Consider the following 19,742-nt stretch of genomic DNA (forward strand, 5'->3'; position numbering starts at 1 on the left):
TGCAACCTTTGGGCTGCATGCAGCCCAGTATGGCCGTGAATGCGGCCCAACACAAAAGCGTAAATTTACTTAAAACACTACGAGTTGTTTTTTTTTTGTGATTACATGTCGCAGTGTATTTTATATTTGGCCCAAGACACTTCCTCTTCCAGTGTAGCGCAGAGACGCCAAAAGGTTGGACACCCCTGGTAGAGAGTCAGAGGTATAGTCGGATCGCGTCCCACTGCCTCTTGATCTGACAACATCCAAATTTGTGTTAGAAGCTTCCCAAAGAAAATTTTCCAAGAAAACTCCCCAAAGAGGAGCCGGAAAGTTAACCCTTCACTTTTCTGAAGGGAAGCACTAGTGCAGTCAGGGGGCAGGAGTGTGAGCCTACCTCTGCACACGAGTGTTCTGGTGGTAGGGGCCGAGCAGAGGAGTTTTCTATTGAAGAACCAACCGTGCAGCTGTCCCCAGACTGGCTGAGCGCTGCTCCTTTTAGGCCTTGCCCCCTGATGCCCAGACAAGTTTAGGGCCTAAGCTGGGATTTGAACCTGAGTATCGAGCATGTATTAAAAGGATGAAGGAGTTTAGCAATACAGCCATCAGCCACGGAGGAGATGGCTGCACTCTCCACAAACTATTCATTGAAACACCCTATTCATTCACCTCTCTAGCTTTGTTCGTCACTACTACCACCAAATCCAGCCATTCCTTACCCTGGATTAGTACAGGGGTGCTAATTGGCCTATTGTTCATGTTGTAACCAGAGATCTATTTAAAGGGGTCAAAATTATCATGGAACTCTATGTTTAAAATCATTCAATTATTTTTCAGAAAGGTCCGGATTCTTTGTTTGGCTTCTTGGTCCTGCAGTATGTGCCCCCACCTATCCTTCCCACACCTTCTTTTGCCCACCCCCATGCATTCCAGCCCTCCTAGTGGCTTTTCAGTTCCTCAACCTTTCTTTGTTCCCTCCTGCCTCAGGGCCTTTGCACCTGACACTCCTTTTTCCTGGTATACTCTTAGCCCCTGCCTTCATCATTACCTAGTTAACTCCTAGTATCCTTCAAATACAAGCTCAGATGCCCCTTAGGAGTGGCCTCTCTTCACGCTGTAGGCTAGATCAGCCCCCTAACCAACATATAACTTATGACCCTGTACTTTTCCTTTGTAATACTTATTGCAGATTGTAAGTACACACATGTATAGCTGGTTATTTACTTATGTCTGTCTCTCCTACTAGACTGTAAGCTCCACAAAGGCAGGAGTGGGGTCTATTTTACTCACTACTGTATTTCTGGCACTAACATGTTACCAGTGCATTATAAGCATTTAGTAAATATTACTTCCCTTATCCACTTCTCTTACCTTCTTCTCCCCTGTCTAAATCCCAACCATCCTTTAAGGTCCAGCTCAACTTTTCTCCAGGATATGTCCTCAAGTGGAAGAATGTGAAGGGATCCATGTTTGTGTCCAGTCCCCTTAGAAACTACCTACCTCTAACCCCTCACAGCCACCCCTCCAAGGGCAGTGTAAGGAAAGACTTGTATTTCTCCTTTACTACTGACACAGAATACTTCTGTGACCCGACACAGGTTTGGTTTGGTTTTTGCCAAACTAACCAATTCTCTGACACCAGCTGGGTGTTATTCAATTGAGTTCTGACACTACCCGGAATTAGTATCAGTTCCCACAAGTTAATGGCTCACTCCCACATGATGGCCCCCACTTCAGATGGCAATCACGAGTGTCAGATTCAGACTGTAATTTTTACTTCTATAAATCAGAGTTCTTACAATCCCCTCGTCAGGTTCCATAATTTGCCAGAATGGCTTCCAGAACTCAGGGAAACACATTTACTGGTTTCTAAATATTTTTTTAAAAGATTTTATTTATTTTTAGAGAGAGGGGAAGAGAGGGAGAACGAGAGGGAAATATCAATGTGTAGTTGCCTCTTGTGCACTCCCTACTGAGGACCTGGCCTGCAACCCAGGCATGTGCCCTGACTGGGAATTGAACCAGCAACCCTTTGGTTCCCAGGCTGGAGCTCAATCCACTGAGCCACACCAGCCAGGGCTGTTTAGTGATTTCATATATAAGATATGATAAAGGATACAGGTGAAGAGCTAGTTAAAGAGATACATAGGGTGGGGTCTGCATCCTGAGTGCAGGAGCTTCTGTGCTGTGGAATTCAGGTGCAACACCCTTTGGCACATGGAAGTATTCACCAACCTGGAAGCATGCATGATCATGATTGCTAGTTATCTCAATCCTTCCCCTCATCCCTCCCTGGAGGATGGAAGGTGGGACTGAAAGTTACAAGCTTCCAGTCAACGCTTGGTCTTTCTGGTGACCAGCCACAGCTTGAGGCTATCCAGGAGCCCACCAAGAGTTGCCTCATTAGGACAGAAAGTGCTCTGATAACCCAGGAAATTCCAAGGAATTTAGGAGGTCTGCCTCAGAAACCATATTCAAAGACTAAATATTAGAACAAAAGATGCCCCTAGTACATTTATTACTTAGGAAATTACAAAGGTTTTAGGAGTTCTGGTCAGGAGCTGGTTATTATATTACAATATCACAGGCAGCATACAGAGATCTTTGCGGTCTGCAGCCTGAGAACACAGTCTATGCAACATGAAGCTGTCCTGCCTCCTCCTTGTATGCCCAACCTAGTATAATGGTGGACTGGTAAAGAAAGACTGGAACTTGTTATTACCAATGTAGAGCTGACCCACCCATCTTTCTCCAAAGACTCCTGGGATCTGTTTACTTCCCTGTGAAAGAGACATCATGCATTTATTTACTCATTCACATATTCAATAGGGGAGGAAGTAGAGCAGACTGGAACTCTATGCTCTTGTACCACTTACTTCATCTTTCCAAGACCCATTTTTCTCATCCTTAAAGAGGAGCTTGTGACAGTACCTATCCCACAGGGTCGTCTTGAAAATGAAGCGAGAGAAGTCTTGAAAGGGGCTTAGCACAGGATTTAGTAAAAAAACAAACAAGTGTTAGTTGCTGCAATAGCTTGAGCCCTCAGCTGGGCACTGGTAGAAATGTAATGCTGAATTAGACACATAGTTTAGTAGAGAAGAGAGAGAGGAAAGCAGGTCCTGACTGGATCATAAAGTATGATCAGTACTGCTAGAGGCAGACAAGCAAGAGGTAAGCGTGAAAAGTTCTAGGTTCTCTAAACACCCTAGTTTTCCTTAAAGATACATTTTTCTGTTGGTGGAGAAGGTGGAATGGGGTGGAGGCTTTGTCCTATCAATCTATGTTCTTCCCTCCCTGTGCAGAGATACTCGGAGGAAGTAACTGTAACTGGCTTCAGTGGTAGTCGTAGTGGGAGGTGTTCTAAGAACACCCTATGCCTAAACTAACCCCTTGCTCTTCTAAAAGGTTCATGTAGCTGGGGGAGTGGGGATAAGGGAAAGGAGAGATATTAAAAGGTAGGCGGTATATGAGGCATGCTGTTTGTATGATTCTTGTGTTTTCCATTTTATTATTCCTTAGGGTATGGTAAAGCTTCCTTTGAAATGCAGGCTAATTTATTTGAGCCAGGGGACCCCAGGAGAGGTTCATGTTCACAGCTGGACATAACAGAGAAAACAGTAACCCCTCTTTTCCTGGTCATGTGTGGTAGAAGCTGTGGGAATCAGTGTGGTTAAAGGAGATGGGGACGCAGAGTCAGGACTCTGTAGCCCCTTACTCCAGCTTCCCGGGAGCTTTGGCAGCTGTGTTTTTGGGCCCCTCCAGCTGGCTGCCCTCCTCCTGGGCTATTAACTGAGGTCCAGATGTCATAGCCTTTCTCCACAGGATATAGCAAGATTATTCCACATCCAAGGCCCAGCCCAGCCTTTGCCATGCAGGGCTCCTGGTGACTCCTTGACTTTTGTGCTTTGTGAGCAGCTCAGCCTGGATAAGGGGTCGGGGTTCTGGGTCCTGCAGTACTTAGTGCAGGGAAGATGAGAGGAGCACCCAAGTGCTGACCGCCTTCCTGCTGTCATCTGACCTCCAATAAGCCTACCAGGGCAGCTTTATTATCCCATTTTACAGGTGAAGAAAGTGAAGCTCAGAGGGTCTTGCAGGTGACATTTGCCATCATGATCAAGCATCAGTGAAGCCCTGCTTAGATCACAGCAATTCTTTGTTTAAACCAGCTAATGAGTGTAAAACTCGGAGTAAAACCCGAAGTCTTCACAATGGCTTCCAAAGTTACGCTCACTGCCTTTCCTCTCTGGCCACGCTCGTCTTGCTCGTTCAGCTCCAGCCACACTGGCTTCTTTGCTATTTACTCGAGCATATGACAGGGACATTCCCATGTTCCAACCTTATGGGCTTCCTTCTAGCTTTTTCTTTTGCCCAGAATACTCCTTTTCACCTCCAAGTCTGTGCTTAACTGTCAGCGTTTCAAATGAGGCTTGCCTACACATTTTAAATTCTGCAAACTGCCACCCACCTCCTTTCCCTAGCACTACTTTTCCAACGTACTATAAGATTGATTTATTATACTTGTTTTCTTATCTTCCCTTCACCAGAATGTAAGCTGTACAAAGGCAAAGGAATAGGTATCTTATTCAATATCTCTTTCGCCCTTAGAACCACCCGTGGCATTTGGCAGGTTCTCAATAAATGTCCGGTGAGGAAACAAGTGAAAGAATGCTGAGATCTAAGATTGTAGGCTGGAATCCTCTGAGCTGGTGGAGGCTTTTCCAAGTTGCTGGAGGGCGGAGGGGCCACAGGGCCTCCCGGGTCTCTCAGGCCGCGGGGAATAAGCTTAAGGAACTACGTTTCCCATGAAGCTCTGGGTGCAGAGGGACCGCGGGTGCTGCCGGGAAGGGTAACGTGCGAGAAGCCACGTCCAGTGCTGCAAGGATGACCGCTCAGCGAGGTGAGCTCTGCGTCGGAGTGCAGTCGATCGAGGGGGTGGATTGCGTCTTGGGGTCCCTTTCCGACTTGATACGCTAGGTCGAACGCACCCTTGGGACTTCTCGGAGATGGACAGGCCTCGGGCAGATGAGGGACACCAGCGATGGGGCTGAGTCGTTATTGCTGCCCTCGAGGAAGGTCTTGAGCGGGGGGCTGGCTGCCGAGGATCGAGTGCGGTGGAAAAGTTTCTTTCCGCTCCCTTCCCCTCACCTCAGCGCAACTATCTGCCTCACATCTGCAGAAGATCCTCACTGGCCGTTTTATAGGTGGGAACATTGAGGCCTGCGGAGGACAAGGGTCTCAACTAACAACTTACAAACCCCTTATTTGACTTATTCCCCCAGACAAAACCCTGAGTTGTCAAGTTTCCCCGGGACAGTAGAGTCAGGCCTCGGGTGGAGTGGAAGCTGACCCTTTTTCTGTGCCCCCAGTATTCCCACTTTCCTGCGTGGTGCAGCAGTATGCCTGGGGGAAGATGGGTTCCAACAGTGAAGTGGCTCGGCTGCTGGCCAGCAGTGACCCACTGGCCCGAATCTCAGAGGATAAGCCATATGCAGAGGTGAGAGCTGGGCTGTGTTTCAGCCCACGTGACCGCAGGTGAGACCAAGGCACTCCTCCACACATAGGGCCTGAGGCAAGTCAGTGGATCACCAGGGAGGGGGAGGAAATAGAGGAGGAGGAGGAGGCCCTTTAGGCTCCAAATCAGTGCAGGGTGATGAACCCCGATGGTGGCAGAAAGGTTTTCTCATAATAGGCTGGGATTTCCAGTACTGTCTTCCTCAAAGAACTCATGGCACTTACTGAATTTTGTCGTCTTTGACAATTAAAAATTTTACTTTTACATTTTTTAAAAGTAGATTTTATTTATTTAATTTTAGAAGGGGGGAAGGAAGGGAGAAAGAGAAGGAGAGAAACATCTATTGGATGCCTCTCCTACAAGTCCTGAACAGGGACTGAACCCACAACCCAGGCATGTGGCCTGACAGGGAACTGAACTGGCAACAATGCCCAACCAAGCCACACCAGTCATGAGTCCGGCCCATTTAGTAGAGAAAAAGACAAAGCATGAGGAGGCTTTGGCTTCTGACTCTGAGACCTGCAAAAATGACTTCTAACACCTCACAGAGCCATTTGAGAGTCAGATTTTCCGTGACCTTGACAGTGCAGGTGTCATACTTGTGGACAGATGAGAAAATTGAGACCCAGAGACAGGAAATAACTAGTCCTAGCCTCCACAGCTGGTTAGAAGTAGAGTCTGTGTCTCCTGATTCCTGATGTTCTGGGGTCTGCTGCATCCCTTCATGACCAAGATGGCATGAGCATTTATATTCAGCCTTAGGAGGCCTGTCTTAGGACTCCGCTGCCCTGTTGGGAACACAGGGTAACTGGGATTAAGGCAGGCAAACTGGTGATTCTAGGTTCTCCCTGCTTTCCTCCCAAATTTCCTGTTTTTCCAGCTGTGGATGGGGACCCACCCCCGGGGAGATGCCAAGATTCTTGACAATAGCATCTCACAGAAGACCTTAGGCCAGTGGATCGCTGAGAACCAGGACTGCTTGGGCTCAAAGGTCAAGGACAGCTTTAATGGCACGTTGCCCTTCCTCTTCAAAGTGCTCTCAGTTGGAACAGCCCTCTCCATCCAGGCACACCCTAACAAGGTACAGGGTCAGAGTGTGGTACAATCAGGGTAGAGAAGAGCTTATGTTAGGGCCTGCTTAAGACTTACTGCTGCTTTTACCCCACCCATGCCAAGCTTTAGCTCAAAGCTAAATCTAGGCCTGACAACTCCTGGTTTAGCTAGGTAAGGCCAGGTACTCATGACACTTGCTGGCAGCTAATTCTAAGTGAACAGCAGACCAGCTTGTGCCAGGGGAATTTCTCCGAGCTTTTTCTGAGCTCTCTCCACCCAGCCCAGGACAGTTCATATCTGACATTTACCCACTTGGCTCTCTGGGAGAGTTTGCCATTCAGGGCAGGGCAGGTACCCTAGCTGTTGCCTCAGCTTCACCTCCAGAGAGCTTTGTGCAGCAAGCCCATGAGTCACATCATAAGCATTTGTCTTCATTTCTAGATGGGCAAAGTAAGACCTAGAGAAGTGAGGGATTTACCCAAAGTCATACAGCTTGTAGTGGCAGAGTGTGGCCTAGTGTTTGGGTTTTCTGCTTCACAGTCAAGGTCTCTTAAAGTCTGCCCCAGTCTCACCAGATTTGGTGCATGTCCCTGCTCTGGGTTGGCTGAACCTGGAGTTTCTGCACTATGCTTTTGACTGGGCTTGTTGCCAGAAGTAAGAAGCTACTGCTATCTGGTAACTGGGGAGGGGAGGGAGCAAGGCCTGGGTGGGATCGGTGTCCTGCTAGGTGATGGCTGCACTTTGACCATCCTCTTCCCCTGGCCATCCCACAGGAGCTGGCAGAGAAGCTGCACCTCCAGGCTCCACAGCACTACCCTGATGCCAACCATAAGCCAGAAATGGCCATTGCCCTCACTTCCTTTCAGGGCTTATGTGGCTTCCGGCCAGTTGAGGAAATTGTGACTTTTCTGACAAGTAAGGTTGGGCAAAATGCTGAGAGCATGCATATTGGGCCTAGGATGCATGGGCATCCCAGGATAGAGCTGGAACTGTGGCCAGGAACAGACAGAATGTTACAGGAACTGAAGGGCTGGTTGGCCTTATGAATTCTTGAAGCCACTGGGACAATCCCATGAGACCAGGCTCAAGTGGTGTTGCAGAGGGCTAGTGGTGAACAGTCAGTTTTCACTGCAAAGTTTGCTTAGCATTGCCTGACTCCTTGGTTAGGGATGGGGTGGGTAGGCCTTCTGCAGCTTCTCACTTATATAGGTACCATTTTGCCATTTTTTTTTTTAAAGATTTTATTTATTTATATTTAGACAGAGGGAAAGGGAGGGAGAAAGAGAGGGAGAGGAACATCAGTGTGGGGTTGCCTCTCGCATGCTCCCTACTGGGAACCTGGCCCACAACCCAAGCATGTGCCCTGACTGGGAATCGAACCAGTGACCCTTTGGTTCACAGGCTGGTGCTCAACCCACTGAGCCACACCAGTCAGGCCATTTTGCCATTTCTGATATGGGCCCTGGCCTGGCCTTCCTGCAGAAGTGCCTGAGTTCCAGTTCCTAATTGGAGATGATGCGACAACACAGCTGAAGCAGAGCCTGAGCCAGAACTCCCAGGCTGTGTCCTCTGCTCTGCAGAGCTGTTTCTCTCACCTAATGAAAAGTGAGAAGAAGGTGGTGGTGGAACAGCTGAACCTCTTGGTGAAGCGTATCTCCCAGCAAGGTAGGTGTCATTGTAGGCCTGGGGGGAACATCCTGTCCTAGGCCCTGACACTAGGCAGTGGGGCACAGGGCTCTCAACTGCTTTGTCAAGTGCAGCACTAAAACAGGTCTGACTTAGATAGCCTGTTGGTGACAGTCTTTGTGAAGCAGGCCCCTCAGTTGAATGATGCTTCCTAACTGGCCATCTTCTCTAGATGGCTGGAGACAGATTGACCTGGAAGACAATTAGGATGTTTTTGACCAGGCAGTGAAGCATTGAGATTTCCCCCCAGCCCTACAGCTGCCACCATTGGATGGATTTGTACGTTGTGGCTAGGTGGCAGGAAGACGAAAGGGCCTCCTCCCTCCCCTCCATTGGTCTGATGTCCAGAGTTCTCACTCAGTAGATAGTAAATACCTGCTCTGTCCCCAACCTTGTGCTAACTAAGGAGAGTTCAGGAAATGACTGCGGTGGGTGTGGTCACCTTTGGTTTGAAAAATCAGTATAGTGAAAAACAAGGCAGAATGGACTCTTAAACTATGAGCTTATGTGGCACATGTGAGGAGGCCCCAGCTCCTTCTCCAGGTGACTCCAAAACTCTCCTGGCTCTGTCTCTACACATTTCCCCTGTTACCTTTGAGCCACAGGAACTATCCTACTCAGGCCTACCCTATGTTTTGTTTTTTGGTGTTTTCTCTGCTTGCATGCCTGTCCTATCCTACTCAGGCCTACCCTATGTTTTGTTTTTTGGTGTTTTCTCTGCTTGCATGCCTGTCCTATCCTACTCAGGCCTACCCTATGTTTTGTTTTTTGGTGTTTTCTCTGCTTGCATGCCTGTCCATTTAGGGATTCTTGCACTCACAGAACTGATTCCTCCTGCCTAGAGATCCTGTGGCACCAGTGAATTTATATCATGTGTACACATAGGCCTTGGACCTGTCTCCTTGACCTTTGTGTGTGTGCCCAGTGCTTAGCACAGAGTAGGCATTCAGCTGTCTGTATGAACCCAGAACCACCCTCTAATCCAGACCAGCTGGTTTCTTTATTGTGGCACTGTCACGCCCTACTTTTACTTACAAATACTCTCCCTCCAATGAATTCAAGACATGTCAGCTCCCTGCCCACTGCCCCAATCCCCACCCATTTCCAAGAAGCCTTCACCGACCACTCTAGCCCCAGTTGAGCTCACCCTCCCCTGGTCAGTCTGCAAGGACACCTTTTGGCCCCATGGTGCATTCTTCCTCATGCTATCTGGGTGACCACCTTCACAGGTAGCCTGGGATTGAGTAAATTTCTGAGATGCAGTACTTTCAGTGCTAAAAAAAGGAAAGACATAGGCTGGGATACACAGAACTCTTGGATTATCTCTTAAGATTTTGAGCTCCTAGAGCATTGGTTCTCAACTAGGGGACACTGTCAATTGTCTAGAGACACTTTTGGTTGTCAAAACCTGGGTTGGCGTGCTAGTGGTATCTTGAGGATAGAGGTGCTAAAAATCCTACAATGCACAGGACAGACCCCGCAACAATTACCTGGCCTAAAATGTCAGTAGTGCCAAGGTTGAGCAACACTGTCCTAAAAAACCCCAAAACATTCTAGCTCTTTCAGTGCCTAGTGTAGGGCTGGGCATATAGATGGTCAAATGAGAAAAATGGTATCTGGACAGGCTGGAATATCAAGGAATACTGGTCTCCAAGAGGCTGGGCATATGGTTGGGAAAATTTGCCCACCAGTGTCTAGATTCCTGTGGATAGGGACTTCTCCAGGACTCCCTAGCTAAGGTGGGGCTGTGTATGGCAGTGAATATCACTAAGTGACCTTGGGGTACTCTGACCCTCAGTGGCAGTTGGTAACAATGTGGAAGACATCTGTGGGGAGCTTCTGCTGCAGCTGCACCAGCAATATCCAGGTGATATTGGATGCTTTGCCATATACTTCCTGAACCTGCTTATCCTGAAGCCAGGGGAAGCCATGTTTCTGGAGGCCAATGTACCCCACGCCTACCTGGAAGGAGGTGAGCCACATTTCAGCAGTAAGCCCCACTGCATCCCTTTTGGGCCTTGTTTCCCCATCTAGACAACGGGGAGAGGGTGGTCAAGGAGACCTTTAAGGTCCCATCCAGCTCTCACCCACGAGGGTTCTGGGAGTCAGCAGGGCAGCAGCCAGTTGGGGTGATGAGTGCCAGGTTAGTGTCAGACACTGCTAACATCTTCTCACTGACTATACAAGGTCATGATACTCTCATATTAAACCCTGTTGATGTATGGGAACCACAGTTTGAACCTAGGCTATACCTGGGTCAAGACTGTTCTCTCTGCCCTCACTGGGTGGCTCAGTTGGTTAGACCATCTTCCTGATGCACCAAGGTTGCAGGTTTTGATCCCTGGTCAGGGCACATATAGGAATCAACCAATGCATGCATAAGTAAGTGGAACAACAAATTGATGTCCCTCTAAAAATCATTAAATTAAAAACAAAAAACCACCTAATGGCAGCTGTTCTCCTCCCTGCATCACACTGCCTTCTTCATTATGTCCTATCAATCCAGAGGTTTTACGTTAAAATACATGTTGCCGCAGAAAGGTGCTACATTTTGACTGTTGGCCATTTATCCACACATGGACAGGATTTTGTGGGAGAATTAGAGTGTGAGGAGGGTTGGGTGTTCCTCCAAGGGTGCACATGACTGCCCCTGACAATAGTGGGTGACCTGTTATGTTTTTGGCATCTCTTAGCTCATTCTCCCAGAGAATGCAATTCTAAGCACGGGGTTTGTGGCGCTCAAGTTAGAAGAACCAGCCTTGGAGAGCCTAACTCCAAGGCATCCTCTTTAGCTTAGCACGTGACAATTCTCTACCCCCAGACTGCGTGGAATGCATGGCGTGTTCAGATAACACAGTACGTGCTGGCCTGACACCCAAGTTTATCGATGTGCCAACTCTGTGTGAAATGCTCAGCTATACCCCCAGCCCCAGCAAGGACAGGCTCTTTCCTCCAACACGGAGTCAGGAAGACCCCTACCTTTCTATCTATGACCCCCCTGTGCCAGACTTCACTGTTATGAAGATAGAGGTGAGTAGGGGGCAATGGTGGGCCTTTTTTGTGGGGCATGAAAATCCCTGACAAAGGCCACAATGTGTATTGTACCTGGGCTGGGTCTCCTTTCTGTGAAGCTCATTTGGTGAGAGATGGCTACAAGGCCTGCCTACTCCTTTCTGTGCCAGGGACCAGATGTACGCCTCCATGCTGTCAGAATCTGAGCAATGGAAGATAAGGCAGCAGAGCACTTCCTCTCGTTGCCCTTGCTGTTCTACACCTGTGAGCTGTAGGAGCGGAGTCTAAGCTGCACCATTCTTTTGTTTCTTCCCGCTCAGGTCCCGGGCTCAGTCACTGAGTATAAGATCTTGGCACTGGACTCCGCCAGCATCCTCCTGATGGTGCGGGGTATGGTGACAGCCAGCACTCCCACAGCCCAAGCAGTAACCCCCCTGCAGCGTGGTGGGGTACTCTTCATTGGGGCCAATGAGAGTGTCTCACTGAAGCTCACTATGCCCGAGGATCTGCTGATATTCCGTGCCTGCTGTCTGCTGTAGAGGCTGTCTCCATACTGGCTCTCCTTCCTAGTAACCTGAAATCCTGACCAGCCTTTCCTCCTTAGGCCCAGCCCAAACTCACCCCTGCTCTAAACTCTGAGGTAGTGACTCCTGAGCAGGCCTAGGCTGAACCATCTTCCTAGGAGGGGGGGGACCCATGTGAGGGTTAAGAACCAACACTCCACTTATATTCTCACACCTGAACCAGACTCCACACAGGAGAGCAGCTGTTTTCACTACAGTGTTAGGCTGGTAAAAATCTATGATAAGACTCAGGTAGAGCAAAAGGGTAGGTAACCAATTTCTTTATTGATTTGAGAGAGAAACATTGATTTGTTGTTCCATTTATTTATGCGTTCAGTGGCTGATTCTTGTGTGTATCCTGACCGGGGATCAAACCTGCATCCTTGATTTATCAGGACAATGCTCTAACCAACCTATACCCAGGCAGGACCTTACGTAACTGATTTCTAGGAACAGGGTTCTGGCCTTGGGACTGCCCATTTCCTCAGCAGCTGAGAGGAAGTGAAAAGGGAGGCTGGTGGGCCAGTGTTGCTCCTCATCACCCTCTTGCTTTGTCAAAGCAATTGAAGATCTTGTGTTGAGGCTGTGGGGTAAGAGGCACTGAGCCTTTGGCTGTCTAGTCCCTGAAATGGGTAGGCCAGACTTCAGAGCCCTTTTGTAGGAAGGGGTGGGAGCAGAGGCCAGCTACAATCTCCGATGTAGAGAGCTTGCAGGCAGGCACTGGGCCCTCCAGATCTGCAGAAAGGAAAGTGGGTCTAAAGAGCAAGATTCTCCTGGGTTAGAAAAGGCCTTTGGGCAAGGAACAGCACCTAAGGCCAGCAGGCTGGGTTTGGCCACACCTACTATTTACATAACTGCCTTTCCTGCTCTCAGGTTACAAAGTTGTGTAGATGGTGCCAGACTGGCCCTTCACAGACGAAGTTTGCCAGCCACTTCTCCAGAACACATTCAGTCATTGTAGATACAGCGACATGACAATTCATCTTGTGAAGGGTAACTTTTTCTAAACTGGCAGGAAGTACCTAGGAGAGCATATACTCTCCCTGAGCCTACCCTCTCAGATGTGACATACTTCTTCAGGAGGTTACAGAGCTGTTTCACCACTTAAGATTCTGATCAACAGTCTTAGATCTTACCACCCCAGACTAAGCAGGGGCCCAGGCTATTGGTTCCTTCTTGGGGGGTGGTAAGGGTTTAGATTCTCACAAAACTGAATTCTAGGAAACTACATTCAAAGAAAGTCCTGGCCCTGGCTGGTGTGGCGCAGTGGCCTACGAAACAGGGTTGCCAGTTCGTCTCCCAGTTAGGCACGTGCCTAGGTTGCAGGCAAGGTCCCCAATAGGGAAAGTGGGTCTAAGAGGCAATCACACATTGGTGTTTCTCTCCCTCCCTTACCCTATCTAAAAATAATAAAATCTTTAAAAAAGAAAAAAGTTCTGGACAATCTGTTCTGGGGTTTTTATTGGCCCCCAAATTTCCTTAACTAAAAATAAGTAATAATCACCTAGGAAGACAGGGTCTGCTAAGGGGAGCTCATTCTAAAGAGAAGTGATGTGCAAAGACTGATTCCACCTATGGCCTCCAGTGAGGCAGGCCTGAAAATCATGTCCATTGTCAACAGGAAAAAGAAGAGGAGGTCCTACAAGGAATGGTTACAGCTGGGGCTATTAGGCTACTTCTTCATTTCAGAATTCGTAAGGGACAATGACTGCAGCCTGGGCTTTTCTGAAAAATGCTATTACAACAGAGAGAGCTCAACCAGTGTGACTATTTATTATAAACTTACAGAGCTTATAAGAACCCCAGAGCTTATAAGAAGTTTAAGCCAGGGGTTCTGTAGAGTACTCTGTAAATACCATACAGAACCACTCCCACCTGTGAAGTAAGCCGAACTATAGCCTTCTCCCCAGGGGTCACCTGTAGAACATCCAGCACTCTCAGTGAAGGCAGATTGGCTCTGGGCACGTTGGTGCCTTTTGGTGATATGTTAGCCTCTGGCCCCAAACAACTGACCATTTTTATTCTGTCTCACTGCACACTGTGCCCCATTTCCAGTTCCTGCAACTTTTCCCACAAAGGTAATCCCTTCCACTCAGGGTGAACCAGCTCTGGAACATCCTCTCAGAGACTGTTGCAGCCAAATACCCTAGTACTGACTGACTGCAACAATCACCTGGAGGGCCTTAGTCATGGGATCCTGTTGCTACCTTCACCCCCAGCTTCTGTCAAATGCTTAGGCTACTCTGTCCACTGTATTAACCAACTCCCCAACAGAAAACTGCCCCACACTTGGCTGTCACAGCACTTTCTGGCCTTCACTGGGTTTCCTGTTACCACTGTTTTCTTTTACATGGTCCTACACCTGAGCCTTCTGCATGTGTTTCTCTACCCCTGCACAAACCAGAAAGGCCTGGATATAGTCTCTGTGGATGGGGAAGGGGTTCAAGATGGAGATGTCCTCACTCCTCGCAAGCATCTGAACAAAGTGCTCAGAATGGGTGACACCTGTGTAGAGTTGCAGAGCCCCATTCCAGAAGAGAATAACCATCTCCCTCCCCTACCCAGACCCCAACATCCCTGTCCTATCTCCTTCCTGCCATGACACCGCTAGATTGGAGAATAAAAGTTAGCTACAGCCCTTGGGACACTGTATTCTTCTTAGCTCTCTGAGACTTGAGAAAAGGGCCAAGATAGATGTCAAACAAGCACTAATAGGATTATCCTCAAGAGCACAGTCATATACCTTTTTATCTGAAATTCTCTTGTCTTCCAGTCAGCTGGTAGTAGTAGAACAAGAGAATCCATGCCATCCCTCATATACTCCTAGTGGTCATAGGATGTCAAATGAGTCAACAAACCAGGCACCTTCCCATGTGGTGCCCACATTCCAATCCCGACTATCATGCTCCTTAGGCTGGGAACACTGTCCTCACCATGGTTCTAGGTAAGGCAAAACACAGAAACATTGTAAAACTAAATTCTAGGGAGAGGTGTGGTCTAGCAAGGGTCATGGGGATTATGCCATCTTTGCTGTGTTCACATGGGGGTTGAGAGAGGCTCTGTTGCACCAAGAGGTTCACTGTAAAAAGTCCACTCCTAAGTATCCACTGTGAGGTACATGCTGTGATCAGAGGAATCTCGAGAGCTGGACACAATGGGATGGCCACCACTAGAGTGAAGGGAGGCCCTCTGCAACGGCAGATTATCTCCTCAGGCAGGGATTTTGGGAGCTGATACAGGTCTCTACTCCCCATCCTGTCTGTGAGCCTCCATCTAGTCAGAGCCCATAGCGAGTTTACTTCTCACCCTTTGCTACTTCTCCACTTTAAAAGGTTAACTGGAAGGCACCTGAATGCTCCCCGCAACTCTCAGCTGGTATAACCAAAATCTGTAGACAGGCTTCTGGGCCAACAGCTCAAAATCTGGGTGGAGAAACTAGCAAAGACCAAGCAGAAGACTGGCAACCAAGTTAAGACATACAAGTATGTACATAATGGAGCAGTTTCTCTCTAATTAGGCTCACCACAAGTCACTAAACCTATGCAGCTGGATCAGTTGGGGATGCTCTCGGTCCAGGGATTCTAGAAGCCTATGTCATCAAGCAAACTACTGTCCTCCCTCCAATAGTCAGGCACAACCAGAAGAGGGCCAAAGGGCTCTGCTTTATGCCCTCTTGAAGGGCAAACATCTTGGAGCTAGGAAGAGGAGGAGAGCTTAAGGAACTTCTTGAACTGGTCCCACATAGTTAAATTTTTTTTCCCAAAGATTCCTAGCTTCGAGGCACGAAGTGCTATTTTCTGCCTCACCATCAAGCACAACCTGGACAGAAAAGCTTTTTTTTCCCCTCCAAAGAGCATGACTACACATACCAGTCAAGATGTCTTCAAATGTTTTTCTTAGCCAACTTTGTCACTTACTGTAAGAGCCAGAATTCCTGTATTCCTACCCTTATTAAAGTGTTTTCACTAAACTCTGCTCCAACAGCAGAGGAAAACTGCAGAATTCCACGTATCACCCTATCACCCAGATGGGGGCCTCTGGCCTGAGCAGCACCAGGTAAGGAGCAACTGCAGGTCACTGACTTCCTGGAAGGTCAGTACCTCAAGTGATTCTGGGGCTGACGGCAGTTCCCACTGCACTCTGTTTTCCTATGAAGAACCAAAAGGGGCCTGCAGGCATGACAAGCAGGGCCCATTTTAGGGGGTTATGTCTACTGGAGGGTACAAGAGAAAGAGTCCCCAAGACAGCACCAGGAGCAGGAGCACGTTGAGGAGGCCATAGGCTTGGGGGGAATGAGGTCCAGGTCCTCATCATCTGGAATCTCATCCAGGTGATACCCATCCTGGAGCAGCTGGCGGCTCACATCCTGGTTCACCTGCTAAGAGCAGGAGAGAAAACTATAAGCCAAGCTGCAAAGCAGAAATAACTGCTGCCCAAAATGCAGACCCACCTTCCCTTACCAGAGAGCTTCCTGTCAATGCTCCACCCTCAGGTCAATCCCACACATGCCTGGACTACAGGCGGAAGTGCCAGCTTTTCCTACCTGTGCCCCAGCCAGCGGTGAGGGGCATCCAGGGCTCTCAGCCAGTACTGTCCAGGCTGCACAGTCACAAACCCCCCGAGGAGCTACTTTCACTAAAGAATACTAAGGAATCTCATGTAAATACCAGATTCTAGATTATGTTTGATAATCATTCCCACTGGTAACCCTGATTGGTCCTCATGATGTCTGGATAATATGGGACGATGACACCAGAACGATGGGGTAAAATAGTAAAGGAACATAAATACAGAACAGGGTGGATAACAGCTTTGTCTGCAATGATGGTTAGACATACTGTCCTTTGAGGCCAGCAGAACTCGTTTCCTGCAAAGTGGAGTCTGTCAGCCTGGCTTTACCAGTTCTGCTGAGCAGAAGGAAAGTCAAACTGGGAACAGTGCATGGCTTACTCTGGGTCCTGGCTAATTTTTATTTTCTTAGTTTGAACAATCTGAGGCACCCAGATATTCAAGGAGGATACAATGTACAAACTGCCTCTATTTCTTGGACAGAAACTTGGAGGTAGCCAACAGTTTCTAGGAGAAAAAGCAAGAAATACCAGCGGTGTACAGTCATGTTACTTCACTTCTATAACAGGCAGTAAACTGCACATGCCAGAACTCTACGTCCCTTGTTTCTGTCTGGGACAATAACTCTGGAAACATATCCAAAGGCCAGCCCAAGAGTACCTCAGTCTGAATTCCTATAGATGGAACAGAAGTTGTTTGGCCTGGAAGAAAGCAAGCTTGGTAGAAGATGGCCAGAGGAGGGAGAAATGCTAATCCCCGATATAAGATAATCAAAAGAAGGAAGACTAGAATTACTGTGTGACACTGGAGGGCATGCCTAGGACCACCGAGTCCAGGCTGCAGGAGACATTTCAAATTAATGAGGGAGACTCACCTCTAAGAGCTACCCGAAGAAGAAATTATCCATATGTCTTAGGGGGAGGACAGGCAGCAATGTTTCTTGGAGGTAGTGAGTATCTGATTACAAGAAGCCAACAGAGGCTAGTAAACACGTAGCTGTGATTTATATAGAGAGTTCCTTCTCTCAGTGGTAGCATGGACTAAAAAATTTGTGAGATCATTTCCAGCCCTATGAGTGTATGGTTTCCTGGACTTTCAACTGCCCTCCTCAGACACCTATACCTCTGTTGTGGGAAGAGGGCAGAGTACAAGACTGGAGAACCAACCGGAAGTCTGGTACAGTGCTATGCATACAGCAAGCACTAGACAAGGATTTGGCAGTGGTGGTGACACTGCCTGATGCATGGCCCCGCGCAGGAAGGCACTCTGGACTTGCCTCTGCAGAGGAATACCCGGAAGAGTATCTGGATTCCAGCTCCCCATCACTAGAAGAGGAAGACAGTCAATTCAGGGGGATGCCTGTGGAGCACAGCTGCAAATGGCAAGGTGGAGAGCATGCAAGGGGGTCTATAGGACTTAAGATTCTCCCAGACAAGGCTGATACTCCAAATCCAAGAGCAGCATGAATCCTCTAAGTCCGCTAAGCAAGCCATCTTGGTAAGGGATAGTGCTCCAAAGAAGACAGCCCTGGAACATGCACGAAGCATTTTGGAAGACATAAGGAACTAGCAAAGGTACCAAGCAATCTACAGTTTACCCAAGTCACTCCCCAAGGGGTATTATTACCAAGGAAAGCACTCACCTGTCAGAGTTGAGGGACACCAAGTTTTCATCTGGACTCTGACTAAGAGCAGTATAGCCCTTGTTAAACTTCACTGACCTGGGGGAAGATGAGGGAAGAAATCAATCATAGATAAAAGCACCAGCATTTACAGGGAAAGCCAGAATCCACGCCCTTATGGAATAAGAACTGACTGCACTACTCCTGACTTGCCTTCGACTTGGTCACACAGCCACTACTGCCAGGCATGTATCTCGCTACAACTCCTCGGAATATGCACTTCCCCACTGCCCCTACTGCTTCCAAGGAAAAGCCAAACTTTTATCACTCAGGAAAATTCTCCACCACCAGCCACCGTATTTAACTAGAGAAAAGAAAAACCACAAGTCCTCATACAAATCTCTTCACCCGAGTTTCAGCTTCTATCTCTAAGAGGTATTGAATAAGGTCCTATCCAACCCTGAGTTTACCACTCTGTTTTAAAAAATATATACATCGTTGGCTCTTCCCACACTGCTCTCCAACATCACTCCTGGGGACCCAGCCGACATGCTCCTCCCTAACTTCGTGAATGATTCTAAGCCCTGACAAAACTCCTTGTTTTCCAAAGCCCTTGCCCTGACACCATCACGTTATTAAAAGGTGGGGTGGGGAAGGTCGTTACTCTTCCTATTTTAAAATAGTGAACCTGACAGGTTGACGTCAGGGGAATCCCTAGCTGATCCTTAAACCTGAGTTCCCTGTCTTCCTGCCAGGGGACTATGGGAAAGTGTTTGCACAGAGGAGGTGGAGCCGGCTTGACACCTTTTCCCTGAAGAATCGGGGCGGTTCGGCGAGGCCCCCAGCATGCCTTTTTTTCGCAAAACAGCCTTGGCCAGGTCCCGGTGCTTCTCTGCAAATCAAAGAGGCCCAAGTAAGCGGGGTCTTCCCCACTCCGCCAGGTCTCCCAAACGCTAGGCACCCGCTCTTGTCGAACAGATTTTCAGGTACAGGAGCGGGCTGCAGGTGCCTCTCCGTGGTCTCCCCAGCGGAACTCTGGAGCCCGCCCGGGGGCCGCGGCAGCCCGCCCAGGCAGAGCCAACCCATCCGGCCGCACTCACGTAGCTTGGTCTGAATGGAAGGCACGCGCATCACCATGTACGGCCCCCGCTTCTCCACAGCTGCTGGGGACCGTTCTCCCAGTCGGAGGACTCCGCGGCCGCTTCGCCCGGAGAGCGGGCCCGCAGCTCGTGCCACGTGGCCTGGGGCCCCGCCGGGCCGGGGTCCCGAGATAGAGGTACCTGCAGTGTGCCGCCCTGGCTCCCCGGTCGCCATGGCCTGGCCACGCCCCACCTAGTGGCTACCGAGCAATAGTCTAAGAGCGCGTTGAACAAGATAGCGGCGCGCAGGCGCGGTCCGTACACAAGGAGCTTCCGGCCACGCCTACTGAGGGCGTGGCACCGCCTTTCCGTTCTTCCGGGGGCGGGGCAGTTCCAGTCACTCCTTCCTGGAGCGTTGCGGTACTTGTGATCGGTCAGGATCGGGCCTTGCAGAAGCCAACTGTCTCTAGTCAAAATCAAATGTTGATATTTATGGAGGGTCCGGGTGTGCCCCGCAGGTCCTATCGCCACAACCGGAGCTCCCCAAGGGCGGACCCAGGAGAGCGTGGATTGAAGCAAAAAGAACTGTACGAGAAAGGGCGGTGTTAGCGCTCTTCAGGAAAGGAAACAAGCCCAGGAGAGGTTCAAGGACTTTGTGGAGGTCACAT

General features: G+C 48.9%; 2 protein-coding genes across 4 annotated transcripts; one reads left to right on the forward strand and one right to left on the reverse strand.

The window, feature by feature from the left end:
• Positions 1–4,818: 4,818 nt before the first annotated feature.
• On the forward strand, positions 4,819–13,238 carry MPI (mannose phosphate isomerase). Of its 2 annotated transcripts, XM_054565334.1 has the most exons (8): positions 4,819–4,876; positions 5,346–5,473; positions 6,372–6,572; positions 7,318–7,459; positions 8,027–8,209; positions 10,029–10,202; positions 11,052–11,260; positions 11,563–13,238. In XM_054565334.1, the coding sequence occupies exons 1-8, from the start codon at positions 4,861–4,863 to the stop codon at positions 11,779–11,781; spliced, it is 1,272 nt and encodes a 423-aa protein (XP_054421309.1). In that variant the 5' UTR covers positions 4,819–4,860; the 3' UTR covers positions 11,782–13,238. The 2 variants fall into 2 exon arrangements, with proteins under 2 accessions (XP_054421309.1, XP_054421317.1); XM_054565342.1 differs by lacking the exon at positions 5,346–5,473 and having other exon boundaries at positions 4,837–4,876.
• Positions 13,239–13,291: 53 nt separating this feature from the next.
• FAM219B (family with sequence similarity 219 member B) lies at positions 13,292–19,351 on the reverse strand. 2 transcript variants are annotated; one of them, XM_054565355.1, is made up of 5 exons: positions 19,096–19,351; positions 18,800–18,887; positions 18,017–18,094; positions 17,651–17,699; positions 13,292–16,180 (listed from the first exon to the last, which is right to left on the reverse strand). In XM_054565355.1, the coding sequence occupies exons 1-5, from the start codon at positions 19,307–19,309 to the stop codon at positions 16,016–16,018; spliced, it is 594 nt and encodes a 197-aa protein (XP_054421330.1). In that variant the 5' UTR covers positions 19,310–19,351; the 3' UTR covers positions 13,292–16,015. The 2 variants fall into 2 exon arrangements, with proteins under 2 accessions (XP_054421330.1, XP_054421339.1); XM_054565364.1 differs by lacking the exon at positions 13,292–16,180 and having other exon boundaries at positions 17,627–17,901.
• Positions 19,352–19,742: the final 391 nt, after the last annotated feature.

Source organism: Pteronotus mesoamericanus, unplaced genomic scaffold (assembly GCF_021234165.1).
Source record: "Pteronotus mesoamericanus isolate MK-2021 breed Mesoamerican mustached bat unplaced genomic scaffold, CSHL_Meso_final contig_100, whole genome shotgun sequence".
Lineage (NCBI taxonomy): Eukaryota > Metazoa > Chordata > Mammalia > Chiroptera > Mormoopidae > Pteronotus > Pteronotus mesoamericanus.